This window comes from Tupaia chinensis, unplaced genomic scaffold (assembly GCF_000334495.1).
Source record: "Tupaia chinensis unplaced genomic scaffold, TupChi_1.0 Scaffold000139_1, whole genome shotgun sequence".
NCBI lineage: Eukaryota > Metazoa > Chordata > Mammalia > Scandentia > Tupaiidae > Tupaia > Tupaia belangeri.
The window spans coordinates 4,530,059-4,548,600 of NW_006159609.1; the positions used below are offsets into that span (position 1 = coordinate 4,530,059).

The 18,542-nt window shown below is 38.0% G+C and overlaps 1 protein-coding gene across 11 annotated transcripts in view; it reads left to right on the plus strand.

The window, feature by feature from the left end:
• The window catches only part of DLG2 (discs large MAGUK scaffold protein 2), a 1,612,020-nt gene that overhangs the window by 1,136,176 nt on the left and 457,302 nt on the right, over positions 1-18,542 (plus strand). For 8 of the 11 annotated variants that reach the window (XM_006144952.3, XM_006144955.3, XM_006144956.1 and 5 more), the window contains one exon: positions 7,038-7,193. The exons of the other annotated variants lie outside the window; for them this stretch is intronic. In XM_006144952.3, the coding sequence (XP_006145014.1) occupies positions 7,038-7,193 (156 nt within the window). The remainder of the gene's footprint in view (positions 1-7,037; positions 7,194-18,542) is intronic. 11 annotated transcript variants of the gene reach the window in all.

The window sequence follows — 18,542 nt, forward strand, 5'->3', positions numbered from 1 at the left end:
GGCTCAGAGAGGCTAAGAAACAGCCAAGGTGCAATTTGGAAGAATCCAAAACTAGCTTTGTTTTGTTATACTCACAAGGCAGCTTCATAATAATTTCCCTCTGTGTGTAATTTTACAGTTGCCAACTTTCCTGGTATTCAGGGAAAGCTTTTTAATACCATCGCATCTCTGTAAAGGAGGAATCTATGTTTTAAGGTGACAGAGGCACAGCTAGGCATCTACTCCAAGGACCCCAGTGGAAGCCCTACGGGCCCAAATCTGGTGATGCTTAGAATTAGGGGAAGTGAATGATTTCTTAGCAATCATCTAGATTAGTCCCTTCCCAGAGATCTCTGTATCCTGTGTGTTTTAAGGCCCCTACTACATCTTGTCCGACTGACTAATACCTTTCTGCCTAAAGTTCAGTGGAGGAGAAGTCAGTCTCTCCCTCAGTTATTATTATTGTAATGTCATTTCATATGTTGAGTCACAGAGTTAAGAACCTATCCTATGTTCTCTTTTACCCCCTAATTACTTTCAGAGCTTCCCAAAATTCTGCCCTTAAGGCTCATTAACACAGATTTCAAATTCTTCTTATGCTTTTATTTCTTCAAAAGTTTGGGCCGGTAACCTATAATATTTGTCAAAGGAGCATGAGCCACATTTTTAAAGTTAAAAATACATTTCTCCCCCAATATGTCAGGCAAAATAGTAGATACTTAGCTATAGGAGTTCTTGGCATCCCAGCTGCTGTCGCGAATAAAGTTTAGTTCTGTATCCTGCTAGTGCAGGGCATGGGGTTAGACAATCCCTTCCCATTAGGGCAGACAAAGACCAAGTAGGATGAGGGCTGGAGAATCTGAATGGTTTATAAATGTATTCATATGAGTCTATGATAGATTTATGCTCAAAGGTGTACAAATACATAACTCAAACCTCTCCCACTATAATTTCAAATGCTTCCCTTTAGTTTTGCTCAGTAAGCAAGAATAAAAGGTATTGATTACTTTTTTTTGCCACATCTCTTCTCATTTTCTAGGATAGCACTTTATTCCTTCTTTCTGGCATTCCAGAAAGTGATGGGCAAACTAAGATAAATGAGATGTGGTCTTGATCTTTTAGGAAATAATATTCTGGCAGAGGAAGGAGTCCTGTGAAGCAAATATGACCGTACAGTGAGGTGAGGGCCCTGCCTGAGATAGCCAGAGGGTTTCGAGAGCATATTTTATTGAGTTTTCCTGTGCTGGGAGTTGGAAAACTCAATAAAGTATGCGTCATTGCGACTGTTACCTCCAGGAGAATGGAACTGTGTTCCTTTGACCTTGTGGTTTCAGGTGCTACATGGATAAAGACTATTTACAATCGCAGTCATCATCATTACTGCCTGAAACACCGGTTGTCTTTGGTACAGGACTGGGATGAGAGTGAGGTGCATGAGGAGCTCGAGTTGGTTGCAAAATGTAAGGGGACACCCCCAAAAAACTCAGTAATTAAAACAATATTTTAGAGCATTATTTTAGAAAATAAAATGAATGCAAAAGAATTCAGAGTGAACAAAATATCAAACTTCTAAAGACAGGATTAGTCTGGTTGGTATTGGTCTCAGGTACTGTGGGATTACATAGAGGTCCAAGATTTTGTCTGTTGTCTTTGAGTGGCATAGTAGAGCTGAGGTGATATGAAAGGAACATAAAAAAAAATTTTAAAAAAACTCTGCTGTATTTGTATTGATTGTAAGGAACAGATCTGATCTGAACTCTAGTAAAGGGACAGGGTGACTGGTTAATAGTTGATTTTTATTATGTGACTAATGTCAGATGGAAACCTTAAGGGAAATTCAATAGCATGAGCCTTACAAGACCCCCTTAAGATGTGAATCCAGACTGCCATTGTAGATTCAAAGAATCTCTAGATATTGTAGGGGTAAATGAAAAATTTCCCCCTAATCTGAATGCTTGAGTCTAAATCTGCTAAAGTGAATTAAAAACAGATCAATAGGAAAAAACCATGACAGATTTATTTGATCATGGTTTATCATGAATGATATGAGAGCCTTCAGATTGAAGATCCCAAAACCAAGAGTTTGGTGAAGCATAGACAGTTGTGTAGAAATATGACTGGATGAAAAGGGTATGATCTAATCATAATGGGTTAGGGGGTGGGGGAGTGGCAGAAAGGATGGTCTGTTCAGGTTTTTCCTGGCCTCTATGCAGTATTACTTCCCTCCAAGTAGGAGCAACACGCTTTCCAGAATGGGGATCTTGTGACCTATATTCAAACATGGTTGGTCAGAGAATTTCTTTATGGCTAGTTCTTACTCAGAAAGGTGAAGGGAAATTTGGATAATATTTTTAGGTTTTATGAATGGCTTTGGATAAAAAGGAGTTCTGATTTCCATAGCTTACCTTGTGAGGGGAATGAGGAATGAGAGACAGGAGGGCAGGAAGAGGTAAGAGATTGCTTCCGAGGCTTCACTTTGGGGCATTGTTTTCCTAAGCCTCAAAAACATTTTATTTTATTTTATTGAGAGGTTTTTGCCTTAGGGTACGTGCATTCACAGGTGATGGGGGTGGGTAGGGGGAGTAGAAGACAGAGACAAGGAGAAGGAAAGTGAGAAATCACTTCTGGGGGCATGGCCATACCTGAATCCCTTCCCCTCCATTCCCCTCCCCAGATCTTAGGCATGTACACACACACTTGCCCAGTGTGAGTTTCAAGCTACAGGGTCCAGAACTTGAACCACGGTTGGCCACGTGGTGTCAGGGTAGCTGCTACACCATCTGTGGCCCCCCTCAAAGATACTTCAGCAACAGAATTTGGTAGAGCTTCACTCTGGTGTTTATGTATGTATGTATGTATGTATGTACATACGTATGTATGTATGTGAGAGGTTTTTGCTATAGGACATGTGCACTCACTAGAAAGACAGACAGAGACAGAAAGACAGAACGCAAGAAATTACTCCCCAGGAAGGATGGCCACGCCACCACAATCCCTTCTCCTCCATTCTCCTCTCGAGATCTTGGGCATGCACATGCCCAGTATATGTTTAAGTCACCAGGTACGGGACTCGAACCACAATTGACTACATGGCAGTCCAGCAACATAACCATTACGCCATCTGCTGGTCCCTGTGCTGTGTGTTTAGTGAACACAGATACAGCTCCACTCTGTGTATCTGCTTCTTTTCTGTATGCTACCAGCTCATAATTTCTTTCTTTTCCCTGTTATTTACATATTTCACATTCCACAGAAGAATTCAGTTAATACCATCCCCACTTCCTCCATTCCTCCCATATAGGTCATGGTTGCAGGGTGAGGAGTCCAATCCTAGTCCAATAATCTAAACAGCTTTACCAAGATAAGGACTGAACTAGGTTAGAGTAATGTGAAGCAAGTGGTAAGGGGCAGCTGCATGCAAGGAAGTTTTCCTCAGAATAGGGTATAGGTGAAGCACCCCCCTCCAACACACCAGCATTGTGATCAGCAATTTCAAACACACCGAGGAAGCAGAACAAATAGAAAGTACTAATGGAGTTCAGAGAAAACAGAGATCACCAAGGGCCAGGGTGTGCTAATTATATGTTATAAGAGCCTGCAATTATAAACCCATAGATATGCAAATAAATGCTGATGGCGCAGCAGATGAGATTACAAAGCCAGTTATCTATGGCCTCTGATAAGTGGACTGGCAAGATAAATGATTTGTTTATAAATTCACTTAGAGATTGCACTACCATCTCTAACTACTTTCCCCCTTCTGGGGACATCCACAGAATGAAGAAAGCCAGTAGGCACCTCAGATTAGATTTCCATATTCATTACCTTCTGACCTAGGCAACCCTGCCTTCTTATAATGGGATAAACAGGCCCTTAGATTGTGGCTGGCTGATTCACACTGCCAAATGTCATTTGCCCACAGCATTTCTTTACTGACTAAATGAGAACTGATGGTGGCATCTGTTTCTGCCACCCAGATCCCAGTGACAGCTCATAAATTGGCATTTCTTGTCTGTGTGGAGGGGAGCTCACCGAAAATGTAACTTCAGGGGAAGACTACAAATGCTGACTACGTATTAGGCTTTCTAGAACCTGGGGCCAAGAAGTCTTTGAGGAGCACTATGCCCATGGCGTGACTGTCACAGGAACTGTGGGTTGGCATTGCAGGCATTGCACATGAAGCCCATCCCTCTGAGAGCAGATGAACCATGCACAGCAAGTCCCTAAAGCCTGACAGTTCCTAACTGACAACATCAGGATCTCTGTCCTGCTGTATACCCTGTGAGAATGAACGATGGCTTAAAACATTTAAACCTAATTAGAGCATTCCAAATAACATATGCCTTTCTGAAAGAGTCAAAAAACTTTTCTTCATTTCTTTCAATGGAGAAGGGTAAAAAAAAAAAAAAATCAATTCAAAGAAACATTTATCAGGTACCTGCTACGTGCCATTCCTGTGTTCAGACTGTAACTTGTGTAGTACTTCTGAATATTGCACTGTGTCCTGAATATCTCACAATATCTGACAGAATCCTAAGTCTGTCATGAAGCTATCAGGTAGAAATCTTCAATTGTGACCCCCATTTTAATGCTGCTTGAAAGGAGATTTTCGCCAATATTTCTAAGTTTGTTGTTTGGTTGAAAGAGAACTTGGCCAGTATCATAAGCTTATCAAGTGTTTCATTATGTTTTGGTATTTTTGTTCATCTCCCCATCATCTGAGGTATCAGATGTTCTCATAATAAAAAAAAAAAGAAACTGGATTTAATTGTGTCTACTTTCTAGCCAGTAGCTGTACAAAATGGCAAGTAAATAAATTGGGAAACATAGAAAAACTAAATGACAAGTAAAAATGAACCTGCAATATTAGTAACTATATCTCTGTATTAACAAGATATTACTTGTTATTACATTTTGTTATATTACATTTTCAATGATGAGTAATTGAGCTCAGCAAGTAATCCACTATGAAACAATTCTGGAAGTCACTATCAGCAGAGAAATAAGGGTCGCTTTCTAAAATCAAAAGTATTGAAGCCTTCCCCAAACATCACATCTATTAAATATGAGTCACATAGAAATATCACATCTATAAAATGGGTTCAAAAAGATACAGTTAAAAGTTTCAAAAGATCAACATTTTATAAAATAGAGAGCCTCATTTTCATTGTCTTGAATTCATTACAGTGTTCAGAGTAAAACATTTTCCTTTAATTCAGGCAAATGCAAGTATATAATTAAGAACCTTTTTAAAAAGATGTATATTAGCCACATTTGATTCTGAAACTTTTCCTAAAAATATGGTGCTACTGAGATGAAAGAACTAGGAGAAAATTGGTAACATCAGTCACTTGGTCTGTAGAAGCAACATCAAACTGAGAACCATAAGCTTATCAAGTGTTTCATTATGTTTTGGTATTTTTGTTCATCTCCCCATCATCTGAGGTATCAGATGTTCTCATAATAAAAAAAAAAAAGAAACTGGATTTAATTGTATCTACTTTCTAGCCAGTAGCTGTACAAAATGGCAACTAAATAAATTGGGAAACATAGAAAAACTAAATGACAAGTAAAAATGAACCTGCAATATTAGTAACTATATCTCTGTATTAACAAGATATTACTTGTTATTACATTTTGTTATATTACATTTTCAATGATGAGTAATTGAGCTCAGCAAGTAATCCACTATGAAACAATTCTGGAAGTCACTATCAGCAGAGAAATAAGGGTCGCTTTCTAAAATCAAAAGTATTGAAGCCTTCCCCAAACATCACATCTATTAAATATGAGTCACATAGAAATATCACATCTATAAAATGGGTTCAAAAAGATACAGTTAAAAGTTTCAAAAGATCAACATTTTATAAAATAGAGAGCCTCATTTTCATTGTCTTGAATTCATTACAGTGTTCAGAGTAAAACATTTTCCTTTAATTCAGGCAAATGCAAGTATATAATTAAGAACCTTTTTAAAAAGATGTATATTAGCCACATTTGATTCTGAAACTTTTCCTAAAAATATGGTGCTACTGAGATGAAAGAACTAGGAGAAAATTGGTAACATCAGTCACTTGGTCTGTAGAAGCAACATCAAACTGAGAACATTGAATCAGGCTTTCTCAGCAGAAAGTACAATGTTACTGAAATGACGTTGTCATGAAAATATTTTATGACCTAAAAAAGTCATCAATTCCTTTCCTTCTAAGCTCCTTTGCTGACTATTTAGACTCGCTACCGTTTTACGTATAATATTTTAAATAAAGATGCAGTGAGTTCTCTAAACAGTCATAGGCTCTAAGTTATATAGTAAGAAAATATTGTTCCTTATATTTTCCTGTGTATACAGAGGGTATAAGATTGCAAATATAATTAAATGTATTAGCACTTATTGTAAGCCCTATAGGTTTTTATTTTTTAGTATTAGATTTATAATCTTAAATTTTGTAGGAATATAGCTGTTATAGTATATAGATCCTGTTTATATTATGAAAAATGGCACTAACTTAAAAAGATAGTTTATTTTTTATCCCACATGAAAGAAACCCAGTGGTAGGTCATCCAGAGGTGGCGTAATGTCATTCCTTATCAGCAGTGACACAGCCTCTGCCTTTACATTCCACATTCTGTATCTGTATTGCCTTCATCCTCAAAGTTGCTTCATGGTCCACAATGATCAATGAAGCTCCAGCCACCATGCCTGAGTTCCAGGTCAGCAGAAGGAGGAAGTAAGAGAAAGTAAAATTGCAGAGGTCCCAGCTAACTCAGCATCCATCTAAGTAGTCACCTCAGTAGTCCCACAGAATCCTTCTGCTCAAAGCACATTGGACTAAATATTTTCATAGTGTCATATCCACCCACAAGAGAGACTAAGGAATAGAGTCATTGTTTTCAGAAAAGTGACTAGTAGAACTTGCGGTTTCCATGGATAAGAAATAAGAAATAAATGACATTGTTTTGGAGTTTTACCTTCACATATGGTGAAATGCTACTCGTTACCCAGTTGTTCCTTGTGTATGTTAACTATGCATATCTCTCTCTTCCTCTTGTATTACCAGGCCTCCGGAACCTGTTTACAGCACTGTGAACAAACTGTGTGATAAGCCTGCTTCTCCCAGGCACTATTCCCCTGTTGAGTGTGACAAAAGCTTCCTTCTCTCAGCTCCCTACCCCCACTACCACCTAGGCCTGCTCCCTGACTCTGAGATGACCAGGTACTGCATGCGCTTCCTCACTTCATCTTCTCGAATTGCATGTGCTTTCCCAAGAATGAATGGGGAGAATCACCTCTGCTCACTTCCCCGTACTCAACATCCTCCTCCCAGTGGAGAGATGTTGTGTTCCCATGGTGCAGTGGGAGAAATTGAAAACCTTGTTCTTCTTCTCTCCCTGTTGTGATCACCCAGCACTCAGACGTGATCACAGGATGCTCCACAAGTTCTTGGTTCCCATACATTTTAACAAGACATTAATTGTATTTCTCCTGAAGAATTAATTTTGGAATTTAATTGCCATCATTTCTCTCATACAGTAGGATGAAAGAGAACATTTATTGATCATTTTAAATAACATTTAGTGAGTTCTTACTAAATGTGCCCCAGGCAAAACATAGCCTAAGAAATAGGTACTATTATTGCCATTAAATCTTTTAGTTAAAATATTAATTTTATATCATTGAATTGACTTTGAGGTATTAAGCCACTTGTCCAAAAGTTAATTCTGTCTAACCACAAAGAACATAAACTTAATATTTATACTATGTTATTATGCTAGATGTTTACCTATATTCTCTTGTTAAGTTATTCCCATCTTATATGAAGAAATGGAGGTTCAGAGAAGTTAAGGCATGTCCTTTCATGTGATCTTGCCATTATGATCTTCTAAAGCATATGTTTATTAATAAAATCCCTGTCTTTCTGTAATAGCCAGATAGAAAAGGGAGAATCAGAAAAAGAGAACCCAGTGTTTCATCAGGCATTCCAATTCAGGCTAACCTGAGACTTCAATTATAATGCTTACACATATTGGGGTGCTTACATAGTTACCTTTTCAAACAGAATCTTCTTAATATTGTTAGGCCTGATATATCGAGGTGGTCTCATTAGGACATCATCTTTCTTTTTTCCTTTATGATGTTTTAAAGAATCTGTTTACAAGTCACTTACTGGTCTCTGTAGGGGAGTTAAGTAGCAAGTTTTAAATTATATTGTAATATTTTTAGAAAAGAGTGAAAAAAAAATTGGCCATGTCATCAGCTAAGGCATTTTTGCTCATTTGCAATGATTAAAGCCTAAAAAACATCTCAGAGCATTTTATAAATATTAACTAAATTCTCCTATATTTGTAACAAATCACAAAAGCTACTTCTTGACACAGTGAACTATACAATGTGGAAGCTCAGAGGGCAGAGTCACCACAGCCACAGGGAGATGAGAAGGTGCCAGGCCTACAAAAACCGCTCTGTAGTGGCTATGCACCTATAATCAGCTGCAGAAGGGCAGCTAGCATTTGTTGAGCTCTTCTTCAGTGCCAGGCATTTGGCTAAGCACATCTTATGAGTTATGTTTTTTAATTCTCATTATCACCTTATAAAGTAGGTACTATTATTATCTTCATTTTACGAATGAGAAAATTGAGACTTAAGAAGTTGCCTGAATTGCCCAAGATCATCTATTAACAAGTAGCAGAGCTGGGATTCAAACCCAGGTGATGACTGACCTCCAGGCCATTAGCTCTTCCTAGTCATGACAGAGATATTTTTGCTCACTGGAAGAAGTCCTTGCCTATTTCTCTTTACCTGTCCTTTCACTATCGTTATCTGGACTCATCATCTCCCTTCCTCTAGCTCAGTGTCAGTGATTCAAAAAAAAAAAAAACAAAAAAAAAAAAAACAAAAAAAAAAAAAACAAAAAAAAAAAAAACAAAAAAAAAAAAAACAAAAAAAAAAAAAACAAAAAAAAAAAAAACAAAAAAAAAAAAAACAAAAAAAAAAAAAACAAAAAAAAAAAAAACAAAAAAAAAAAAAACAAAAAAAAAAAAAACAAAAAAAAAAAAAACAAAAAAAAAAAAAACAAAAAAAAAAAAAACAAAAAAAAAAAAAACAAAAAAAAAAAAAACAAAAAAAAAAAAAACAAAAAAAAAAAAAACAAAAAAAAAAAAAACAAAAAAAAAAAAAACAAAAAAAAAAAAAACAAAAAAAAAAAAAACAAAAAAAAAAAAAACAAAAAAAAAAAAAACAAAAAAAAAAAAAACAAAAAAAAAAAAAACAAAAAAAAAAAAAACAAAAAAAAAAAAAACAAAAAAAAAAAAAACAAAAAAAAAAAAAACAAAAAAAAAAAAAACAAAAAAAAAAAAAAAAAAAAAAAACTATACTCTTTTTTGATAAACATAAAAGTTATGTTTGTTTCCTTCCATTCCTCTGGGATTTTGGAGAGTCCCTATTAAAAACTCACCAGTAAGTAGCTGGTAGAGTATGTCTATTATGTGGACCCTCCATCAGATAGGATTTTTTTTTTTTTCAGATTACTTTCTGTTATCTGTATTGCATTCATGGTTTTTGAGGGGTTTTTGCAGGGGGTTGTTTGTTTGTTTTGCTTTTCACTTTTCAAATTTTAAAAAAAATCACAGTATAATATTGAACATGTCTTTTCAAAATATACACCTGATATGCACTAGTCCCCAGTCCCTACTCACCATCTACCCCTTTGGAAATTCTAGTTAGTATTCTAATTCTGTCTCCTTCTTTTTCTCCCCTCATTTTCTCCTCTTCCATTATCTTACCCATTTCTTTGACCTTCTAGAAAAAAGGTGTCCACACACATATTTTAGTGACCTTGTCACCTGGGCACTGATACCAAAACTCTTGATTTCCCTTCATTTTGGGTCTTCTTCATACTTACCCAACTCGGTAAAGAGCACATACATCTTACCCCATCGCTCAAGACCAGAACTTGAGAGTCATTCTTGCTTTGTTTTCCGTCACATTCACCATTCAGTTCATCTTGAAGTTCTGTTGATTCTACCACCAAAATACATTTTTTATCTCTTCACTCTGCTCTGCTTCTGTTTACACCACTTTAATGCCCCATCATCTCTCACCTATAATTGCCTCCTAGTGAGTCTGGCCATTTCCACTATCGTCCCCTGGACTTACTCTCAATGCAGCCAGAGTGATCTGTTAAAAATACAGATCAAATTGTATCTCGCTCCTTTTGCATTAGCACAAAATGCAAAGTCATTATCACAGCATCCAGGCTCTGCATGATCTAGCCCCTGCCTGCCTCTTAAACATCTCATTTCACTCTTCCCTATGCTGACCACACTATTCACATCAGCTTTCGTCTTATTCATGAAATGCACTAAATCTCTTCCTGTCTCAAGAACTTGAGACATGCTTTTTCCTCGAACTGAACAGCTTCTTCTCCACTTTGCCTGATTAGCTGCTGGTCATCTTAGATCCAAGTTTAAGTTGTACTTTTTCATAGAGGTTCTCTGAAAGAAAATTAGGTTTCCTATTCTGCATTCTTTCTTTTTTCCCCCCATAAGACTTAAGCAATTTGTAATTGCACATCTATTTATGAAATTTTCAAACTAAATGGCAGTCTCACACTCTACACTGTGAGCACAAATGGAATTGTGTCTATGTGCACTACTGGATCCCTAACACTTAACACAGGACCTGGCTCAGCAGAGGCTCAGAATTATTAAGTTAAATAAATATGGAAATGATATCAGCAGATGAGCAAACTGATACCTGAGTCAGTAGCAAGTCATAACTCAAGCTACAGGCTTTACCCAGTTCTCAGGAGGTACACAAAACTACTCCACAAACAAGTGGATCTATGCATGGAAATAATAGTAACCAGACCTCACACTGCATTGTACACTCAACTTAAATATGGTCATTGTCCACATTAATTAAGTAGCTGTCAATTGTTCATGAAGACTAAGAATTCATTCCAGACATTATTTATTTCCTCTCTGGTAGGAAATAGCTCTCCAAGTAGATGTTTCTTTGAAATGCAGTCAATAACTCAGGAGAAAAGTTCAAGAGTTCTAGTTCCATTTATGATACCATGACTTGCATTTTTCACTATTCCCATAAATATTGCATAACATTTAGAGGTAAATAAAAAACTTTGGTAGACAAGCCCTTATCCAATTCTAGCAATGATGAGGAACTTAATGTACTATATTCATGGATCTATGACTTATTTCCATTCATGGCCAAATAGAAATATTTTAGAGCCCAACTGTGGTCCTGCACAGCTAGCCACCACCAGTTGGGAGGCTGGAAGCCACTTGGGAGGCTGGGGTTAGGTTCCAGGACAACCTCAACATGTGGGTTTGGTGGCATAAGCCTATAATCCTAGCTAATTGGGAAGTTGAGGCAGGAGGATTACAAAACGGTAAGACCCTGTCAAAAATACCTATTTCTGTCTCTTCCTCTCTCTCTGCCTCTAAGGGGAAAACACAATTTTGTAACTTCTATTTTTAAAAAGGATATTATAAGAATGTTTCTATAAATTGATTCAACTGGGATTTATCAAGCACCAACAAAAGCACAAGATAGTATACTAAGACAACTTTTTACAAATGTGTAGGCTAAAATGCCAACCAAAACTATTGAAGAAATGCCTGGTCTTGAGACAAGGTTCCACATGGCTACAGTGAACTAGATTTTTAAGGGAATGAAGATTTTCTACTAATAATTCAGCCTCCAACAAACGAGCTAGCGGTAGGGAGCCCCCCTCTGCACCCCCAGCCTTCTCTCTCTGTCTCTCAGTTCCTATCTCTCTCTGCTCTGTCTTCCCTTTTTTTTATTTTTTTGGTAATATTTCCTTTTTACCCTTTTTTTTCTTTAAAAAAAAAACAAGGCCCAGTTTTTCTCTGGCTCTTAGCTCCGCCTTCTTTCTTGTTAATTTTCGCTCTGCTCCTCCCATCCAGGCAGAAGACAAGGTTCCACATGGCTACAGTGAACTAGATTTTTTGCGCGGCGCGCACGGTTTTCTATTTTGTGATTTTTTTTTTTAAAAAGAACTGTAATTACAAATTTTTAATTTTTTTAATTTTTTTGTCTTTTTTTCTCTTTTTCTTGTTTTTCTCTGTCTCGTTTTCCTTTCTCTTGTCTCTTCACCCTCCAGTATCCTTTCAGTGTGTTTTTAGACAGATCTAAGAGCACTGTAGCTAAACATCCAAATACTAATAGGGTTAAAATATTCCCCACTATCTACTGAATCTGCTGCACCAGCAAGCACAATAGAACAGCAAAGAGTTTCTGGATCACCTCTGTCTGCTTGCTCCTGAACATTAAGGCTGCACTTCAAGAATTTGAAAGAAACACAACATTCATCAGATGACAAGAAATCACCGCCGGATCACGAGAAACATGGGAAAACAAGAAAATACCTCTCCTCCTAGGGAAAAGAGTAACTCTTCATCCACAAGCAGTTCGGTGAAAATCATGGAAATGTCTGATAAGGAATTCAGATCATTCATAATGTCTAAGCTAACAGAGATGGAAGAGAAGAGAGATAATGAACTGCTAAAGAGAAAGGAGAAAGAAATTGACGAGTTCCAAGAGATGAGGAAATTCCTGCAAGATCTAAAAGTGGAATTACACACTTTACAAAAGACTCAAACGGAACTGCTAGAGATGAAGTCTATAATACAAGAAGTCAAAATCTCCCTGGAAAGCATTAAAAGCAGACTAGATCATTCAGAAAATAGAATCTCAGATGTAGAGGAGAAAATGGCTGGCCTAGAAAAATCCACCATGAAGGCTGAGAAAATGGCACAAAAATTTGAGAATAATATGCGAGAAGTACTGGATACCATCAAACGTCCAAATATCCGGATAATTGGCATTCCAGAAGGTGAGGAAACCCATAAGGGCATTGATAATCTATTCCAGGAAATCCTGCAAGAAAACTTTCCAAACCTAGAGAGGCATTCAAAGATCCAGTCCCAGGAAATACAACGGACCCCAAATAGAATCAACCCTAGAAGATCTTCTCCAAGACACATTATAGCCAGGTTGACCAAAACTGCAGACAAAGACAAGATACTAAGATTAGCAAGAGAAAAACATCAAGTTACCTACAAAGGACATCCCATCAGGCTAACAGCAGATCTCTCATCAGAAACAATAAAAGCGAGGAGAGAATGGGAAAATATATTCCAAGTGTTAAGAGAGAAGCAGTTTCAGCCAAGAATACTGTATCCGGCAAGATTATCTTTCAGGTGGGAAGAAAAGACAAGAACATTCTCAGATAAACAAAACCTGAAAGAATTTACCAGCACCAGACCAGACCTCCAAGAAGTTCTCAAGGATGTGCTGTATCAGGAAAACTAAACGCAGATACATGGAAATAAGAGTCCAAAAACTGAGAAAGTAGCTAACTTAATCATAGGGACAAGTCTGGAGTTGAATACTATATCCCAGAATTTAATCAGGAAAATTGAACCAGAACAGAAGATAAAAGTATATGAGACTGATAGGTTCATGCACCTACCATTTGAACAGAATCCTAACCTGTTTCCGGGCTTTAAGCAAAGTTCCTTGGCGGTTCTTTGATTTAAGTTAAAACTGGTTTGGAACTAGAATTGGAAATTTATTTTTTCTGTAATGTGCATGAGTCACTATGCAGTGTGTACTGGATGGGAGATAGCATTTTGTGTGCTGGGATGATGCTTAGGGAAGGAATGTAAATTGAGTTACAAAAAAAAGTTTCAGGAAAAAAAATATATCTATTCAATGACTGCAGTAGGATATGTAGCCCCAGTTAGGTGCTACTTTATAGGATGTGTAAAGTTAGACTTGTGCTCATGGAAATGTGTGTGTCACATGTGTTTGCTAGGAGGGTATTCGGATTGATTAGGGTCTTTGGTGATTCAATAAAATGTGGGGGGAAAATGGTATAGAAAGCAAACATAGATACCAGAGACAGTGTGGGAGGAGAGTGGGAGGTGGCAGAGGGTAAGAGATAGGGAACCAAGGATGGGGGGAAAAAGCAAAACATACAGAAAACAAGAAATGGGAGATCATTTGCTAAGAATAACATATTTGTTGATGTGCTTGATTGAGACAATATACAGTGTACTCTAGATGGAAAATCTCATTTTGTATGCTGTAATGATATACAGTGAATGAATGCAAATAAATAAATTGGGAAAAAAAATTTTAAAAAAATAGATGAAAAAAGAAATGCCTGGTCTTTAGTTGTAGTACATGATGATGTGTATTTTTGTCAGAGAATGTGAAAATATCTCACAATGTTATGGTTTGGAGGATATTTATCCTCAAAGGTTTATGTTTTGGAATTTGATGTTGGGAGGTACTGAGGTCTAGTGGTGGTGATTGGATTGGTTATTGCATCTTGGAGACTACACTTTGTCATGAACAGATTAATGATGTTTCATGAGATCCAGTGAGTCCTAGTTCTTCTGAGAAGGGGTTAGTGCTCAGGAGAGCTGGCTGCAATAAAAGAGAGTTGTGTGCAGCTATCTGTCCTTGCACCTGCCTGCTATCCTCTGTGCTCCATGTTGTAGGCCAGTTGATGCCAGACCTATGCCTTTGGCCAACAGCCAGAAATACAAATTTTGCATATAAATCTCTATTTTATGTACGAATCACCAGGTCTTAGTATACCTATGAGAAGCGCAACAATGGACTAAAACACACGGTCTATTCCAGAGCCATGCACGTACTGAAACAGTAATTACTGCCTTGCATTGAGCTATGAGCTAGCTTGGGGAAAGTCAGCATGTGAAACCTCTCTTATATTTGTACCAGTCTAATCCCTAATTAGCATTCAGAACAGAGTGAGTCAGCAAAAGCAATGATAGTCAATCTTCTGTATTCTCTAAGTTTCAGTGAAGATACCCAAGTGCTCAACTCTTTGAATTGATAGCAGACATCCAAGGATGAACTCGTTGTATACATAATTTACTTTTGTAGGATTATTTAGAATAAAAGAAGACAGTTGTAGGTTGTCTCTAGGAAATCTCTAAAATTACTCGGTATAGTGCCTAAGGCTACAGGTTATGTTTAGAGTAATTGCCTTTTCAGGACTTGCAAAAAGCAAAAAATGGACAGAGCCTGAATCAGATTAAAATTTGAAGCTTTATGGGTGAAAGAAAAAAAAAGGAATTGTAGCGGCCAGTCAAGTGACATGGTGGTTGGATTGGTGGATCCCACAGGGCCTACTGTGCGGTTCAAGTCCCAGATTGGCAACTTGAAAAACATGCCGGGCATGTGTCTGCGCATGTGTACTTGCCCAAAGACCTGAGAAGAGACTGAAAGAACTGAGGCTGCCATGTGATCATCTCCCTTAAGGGGTACTTTCTCACCTTCCCTCTCTGTCTCCAGCAAGCACATGAATGCTACAACAAATTAAAAAAAAAAAAAAAAAGAAAGAATAGGGTCACTGTGGGACTCTTGCTTATCCAGTACATCACCTTTTCTTTAAAAAAAAAAGTTTTTGATGTGGTAATTGGTTTTTCACTTGGGAAAATTAGTTACTCAGTTTTTGATATTCCTAGAGCAAGGCGAATGGTATTCTTGGCTGTTTTTACAACATGTATGACATACTTTTATTTGTACCTTTATATAAATGGTCCTAGTTGTTATTTTGCAATTGAAAACCAGAGGTTATATGAACAGATTAAGGCTAATTAAAATGTGTTGGCAGATTTGGGTAGAAAATGGAAACAGTTTTGATTGGAGAGTATACATGAGACTTTTGCTAGGTACGGGGTATTATCCTGGATGGTAGGGATTCAAAGGTAAACAAGACATGGTCTCTCCTCTTTTTAAATAGCCCGTCTCTTTTAAGCTGAACCTTCCCTTTTGCTTTCCAGGCCCTATGTATAGTCTTAGCTTTCTCTTGTTTATTTGAGAGGCCTCCCCCGACCCGCCAGAAACTTCCACAATTCTTCCACACCACTCTTTATGCTGAGGATCAACACACTCCTTTCTACCCCCACCCCCTCCCTTCTGCTCTTGTGATCTCAATTCAGAACACATGGGTTCTAGAAAGAGTTTTTACATATCAGGAGAGACTAGGAACACCTGCTTTCTCCCCTTGCCTTCTTCCTTGCCAAGAGAAGGAAGTCGACTGTGGAGATACAGAGAAGATCTCAGGGTGCAGTCTGAAATGGAGCTTCTTGGGGTCTTCTCCACCCAGAGGGGAGTTTGTAGCCTAGTTATGTCTTCTCCTTCTGATCCACACTCAGCCTCCCCTCCAGTGCCCTGTCCAGCACTCAGCCAAGAGCCACATGAGAAAGTCCATGGAGGACACACCACTTGGCTTTTCTACTGTCCACCAGGTCTCTGGCTCTCCCTGGCAGAAAGACAACTTCTTTCTCTTGTCCTGCAGCCTGACTTTGCTCTCCAGGTCCCCTCCAGACACCAGAGTGCAGGTAAATGTGTAACAGCTTCTTATCACCCCTCCCCAAGCCCTGGTGGAAAGCATTTGCCTATGTAGGTGGTGTAAATGCTTCCTCCAGGACTGATTTCGAGTTCCCCTGTGATGTCCCTGAATGGACATGTTGAGTGGCACACACTGAGTGTTTTCATGTCCCTCTACTTGATTTTGTGGGAACTGCCAGCTTCAAGCATGCCAGTTTGAAGTTAAGCAGGACTGTAGTCTCTCTGAAATTTAGAAAGGCCTCTGATGAGAACAAGTGCTGAGTCATGAGGGAGGTCTGCTTGAGAAATGGTCAGATGAGAAAGCAGGGATTGGTACTGGAAGAAAAACAGGACTCAGGATAATTGCTCAAAGGAAAGCAATTGGCTTTGTGGTGAGGAATGATTTGCACACGCTTGCATCATGTATCTATAAATACTGAGCACATGCTGAGCTTTTAGAGACAGTTTGGTGGTGTTTGCTGATCTATAAATGAATTACTTACTATGTGATACATTAAGGTGAGCTTTTGTGGGCCAAACACTGAAGCAAAGGAAAATCATCTGGTGAGCTACAACTGACCACCAGCCTCATTGGAACATGGTGTGATGAGGCATTTGCCTTATTTGGGAATGGTATGATATGCTGACTGCCTGTGATTGGCTGTTACTTGGCTCTTTGTTAGTGCATTTTTTATGTACTAAGTTAGGTTGCAGTTCATTTCATGATGTAAGAACTCAAAATACGGAGACAATCTCAGGCTAATGGCCTTCCATTTATTTAACATAACTAAAATCAGACTAATAGAAGAGGTGGTAACGGAAGCAAGCATCTTAGCTGGTCCCTGTTGCAGAGGGCCCCAGAGGGACACAAGAATGTCCCCTATCCCCACCTTGTCTCATCAATTCCTAATCATTACTAGAAGTATTAGCCATGGAAAACGTAACCTTGCCTTCTCCTAGGCTCTCTTGCTAATCTAATTGCTAAGTGTTCTCTGCAAGGCTCAGAGAAGTCACATCTACAGTTCACTCTCTTTGTAGAAATTATGAAGTCAGTAGGCTCAAGTCACTCTTAGTTTGAGGACACACAGCAAGATCTTTATCACACAAACTCTTAATTATATGTCAAAGTAATAGTAACCTATCTTTAGTAAGCTTTCTCCCCTTGAAAAATAACAGAAAATTTATCTGCGCCTTTACTGGTTTTATTATCTTAAAATAAATTCTAAGTCGAATATAACTTTTAGGCACAATATATAAAGTGTGTGTGTCTTTAATGGCAAGGAGAGGAAAAGTTACTAATACCCTTTTTATTTTTCTTTTTTCTTTTTCTTTCTTTTTTTTTTTTTTTAAAGAATTATCAGGAAGACACACTGAGCTCAGATTTGGGAAGAAATGTTTCCCAAATGAAAGAAATAGTGTAGGGCCTCATGGCACGTAAGAAGCCCTGTGCATTCTGGAATTATCAGTAGTTGTGTGGCTGAGTGTTGTTGAGTGTGTGATGAGGCTGGAGACATAGGCAGCTGTGGATGATTGAGGACCTGACTCGCCAAGCTGAAGTTTCAGGACTTAATCCTGTAAGCAGTGGGGAGCTGTTGGGCATCACAGGGGAGCAAAGACACAACTCAATCTGTGCTTTCAGAAAAAAATCACTCTTTTAGCTATATGGAAGGAGTTTAAAAGGAGGGAAACTATAGTTAGTATATCACAGAACAGGGTTGAAACCGTGGAGAACTGAACTGAGACTGGACACAGATACAAATGGATTCAGGGATTATTCTTCAGATCGTACCTCCTGTCGCACTAGGTGGTTGACTGCTTCAGGGTAAGAATTTTCTGGCTTGGGGTATTCACTCTACGGTGATTGCATTGGCTTCTTTCGTGGAGAGTGAGCACTCTTGTCCAGAAAGAAACACATTTAAAAGTAAAACTTCTTAGAAGATAATGGAAGATAAGGAATGTAAAATATCAATATATTAGAAGGTCTCTTGTTGTGGTGTGAGTGCGACAGTGTTGTCATAGAGGAGCCAAGGATTGTGTCCAAACTAGCTATGAGGACTTAATTTAGCTATAGAAATTGTGTGCGTTTTAGCCACTTTATCTCCTTGACAGCCTCAATTAGCTCATCAGAAAATGAGAGAAATAATCATATCTG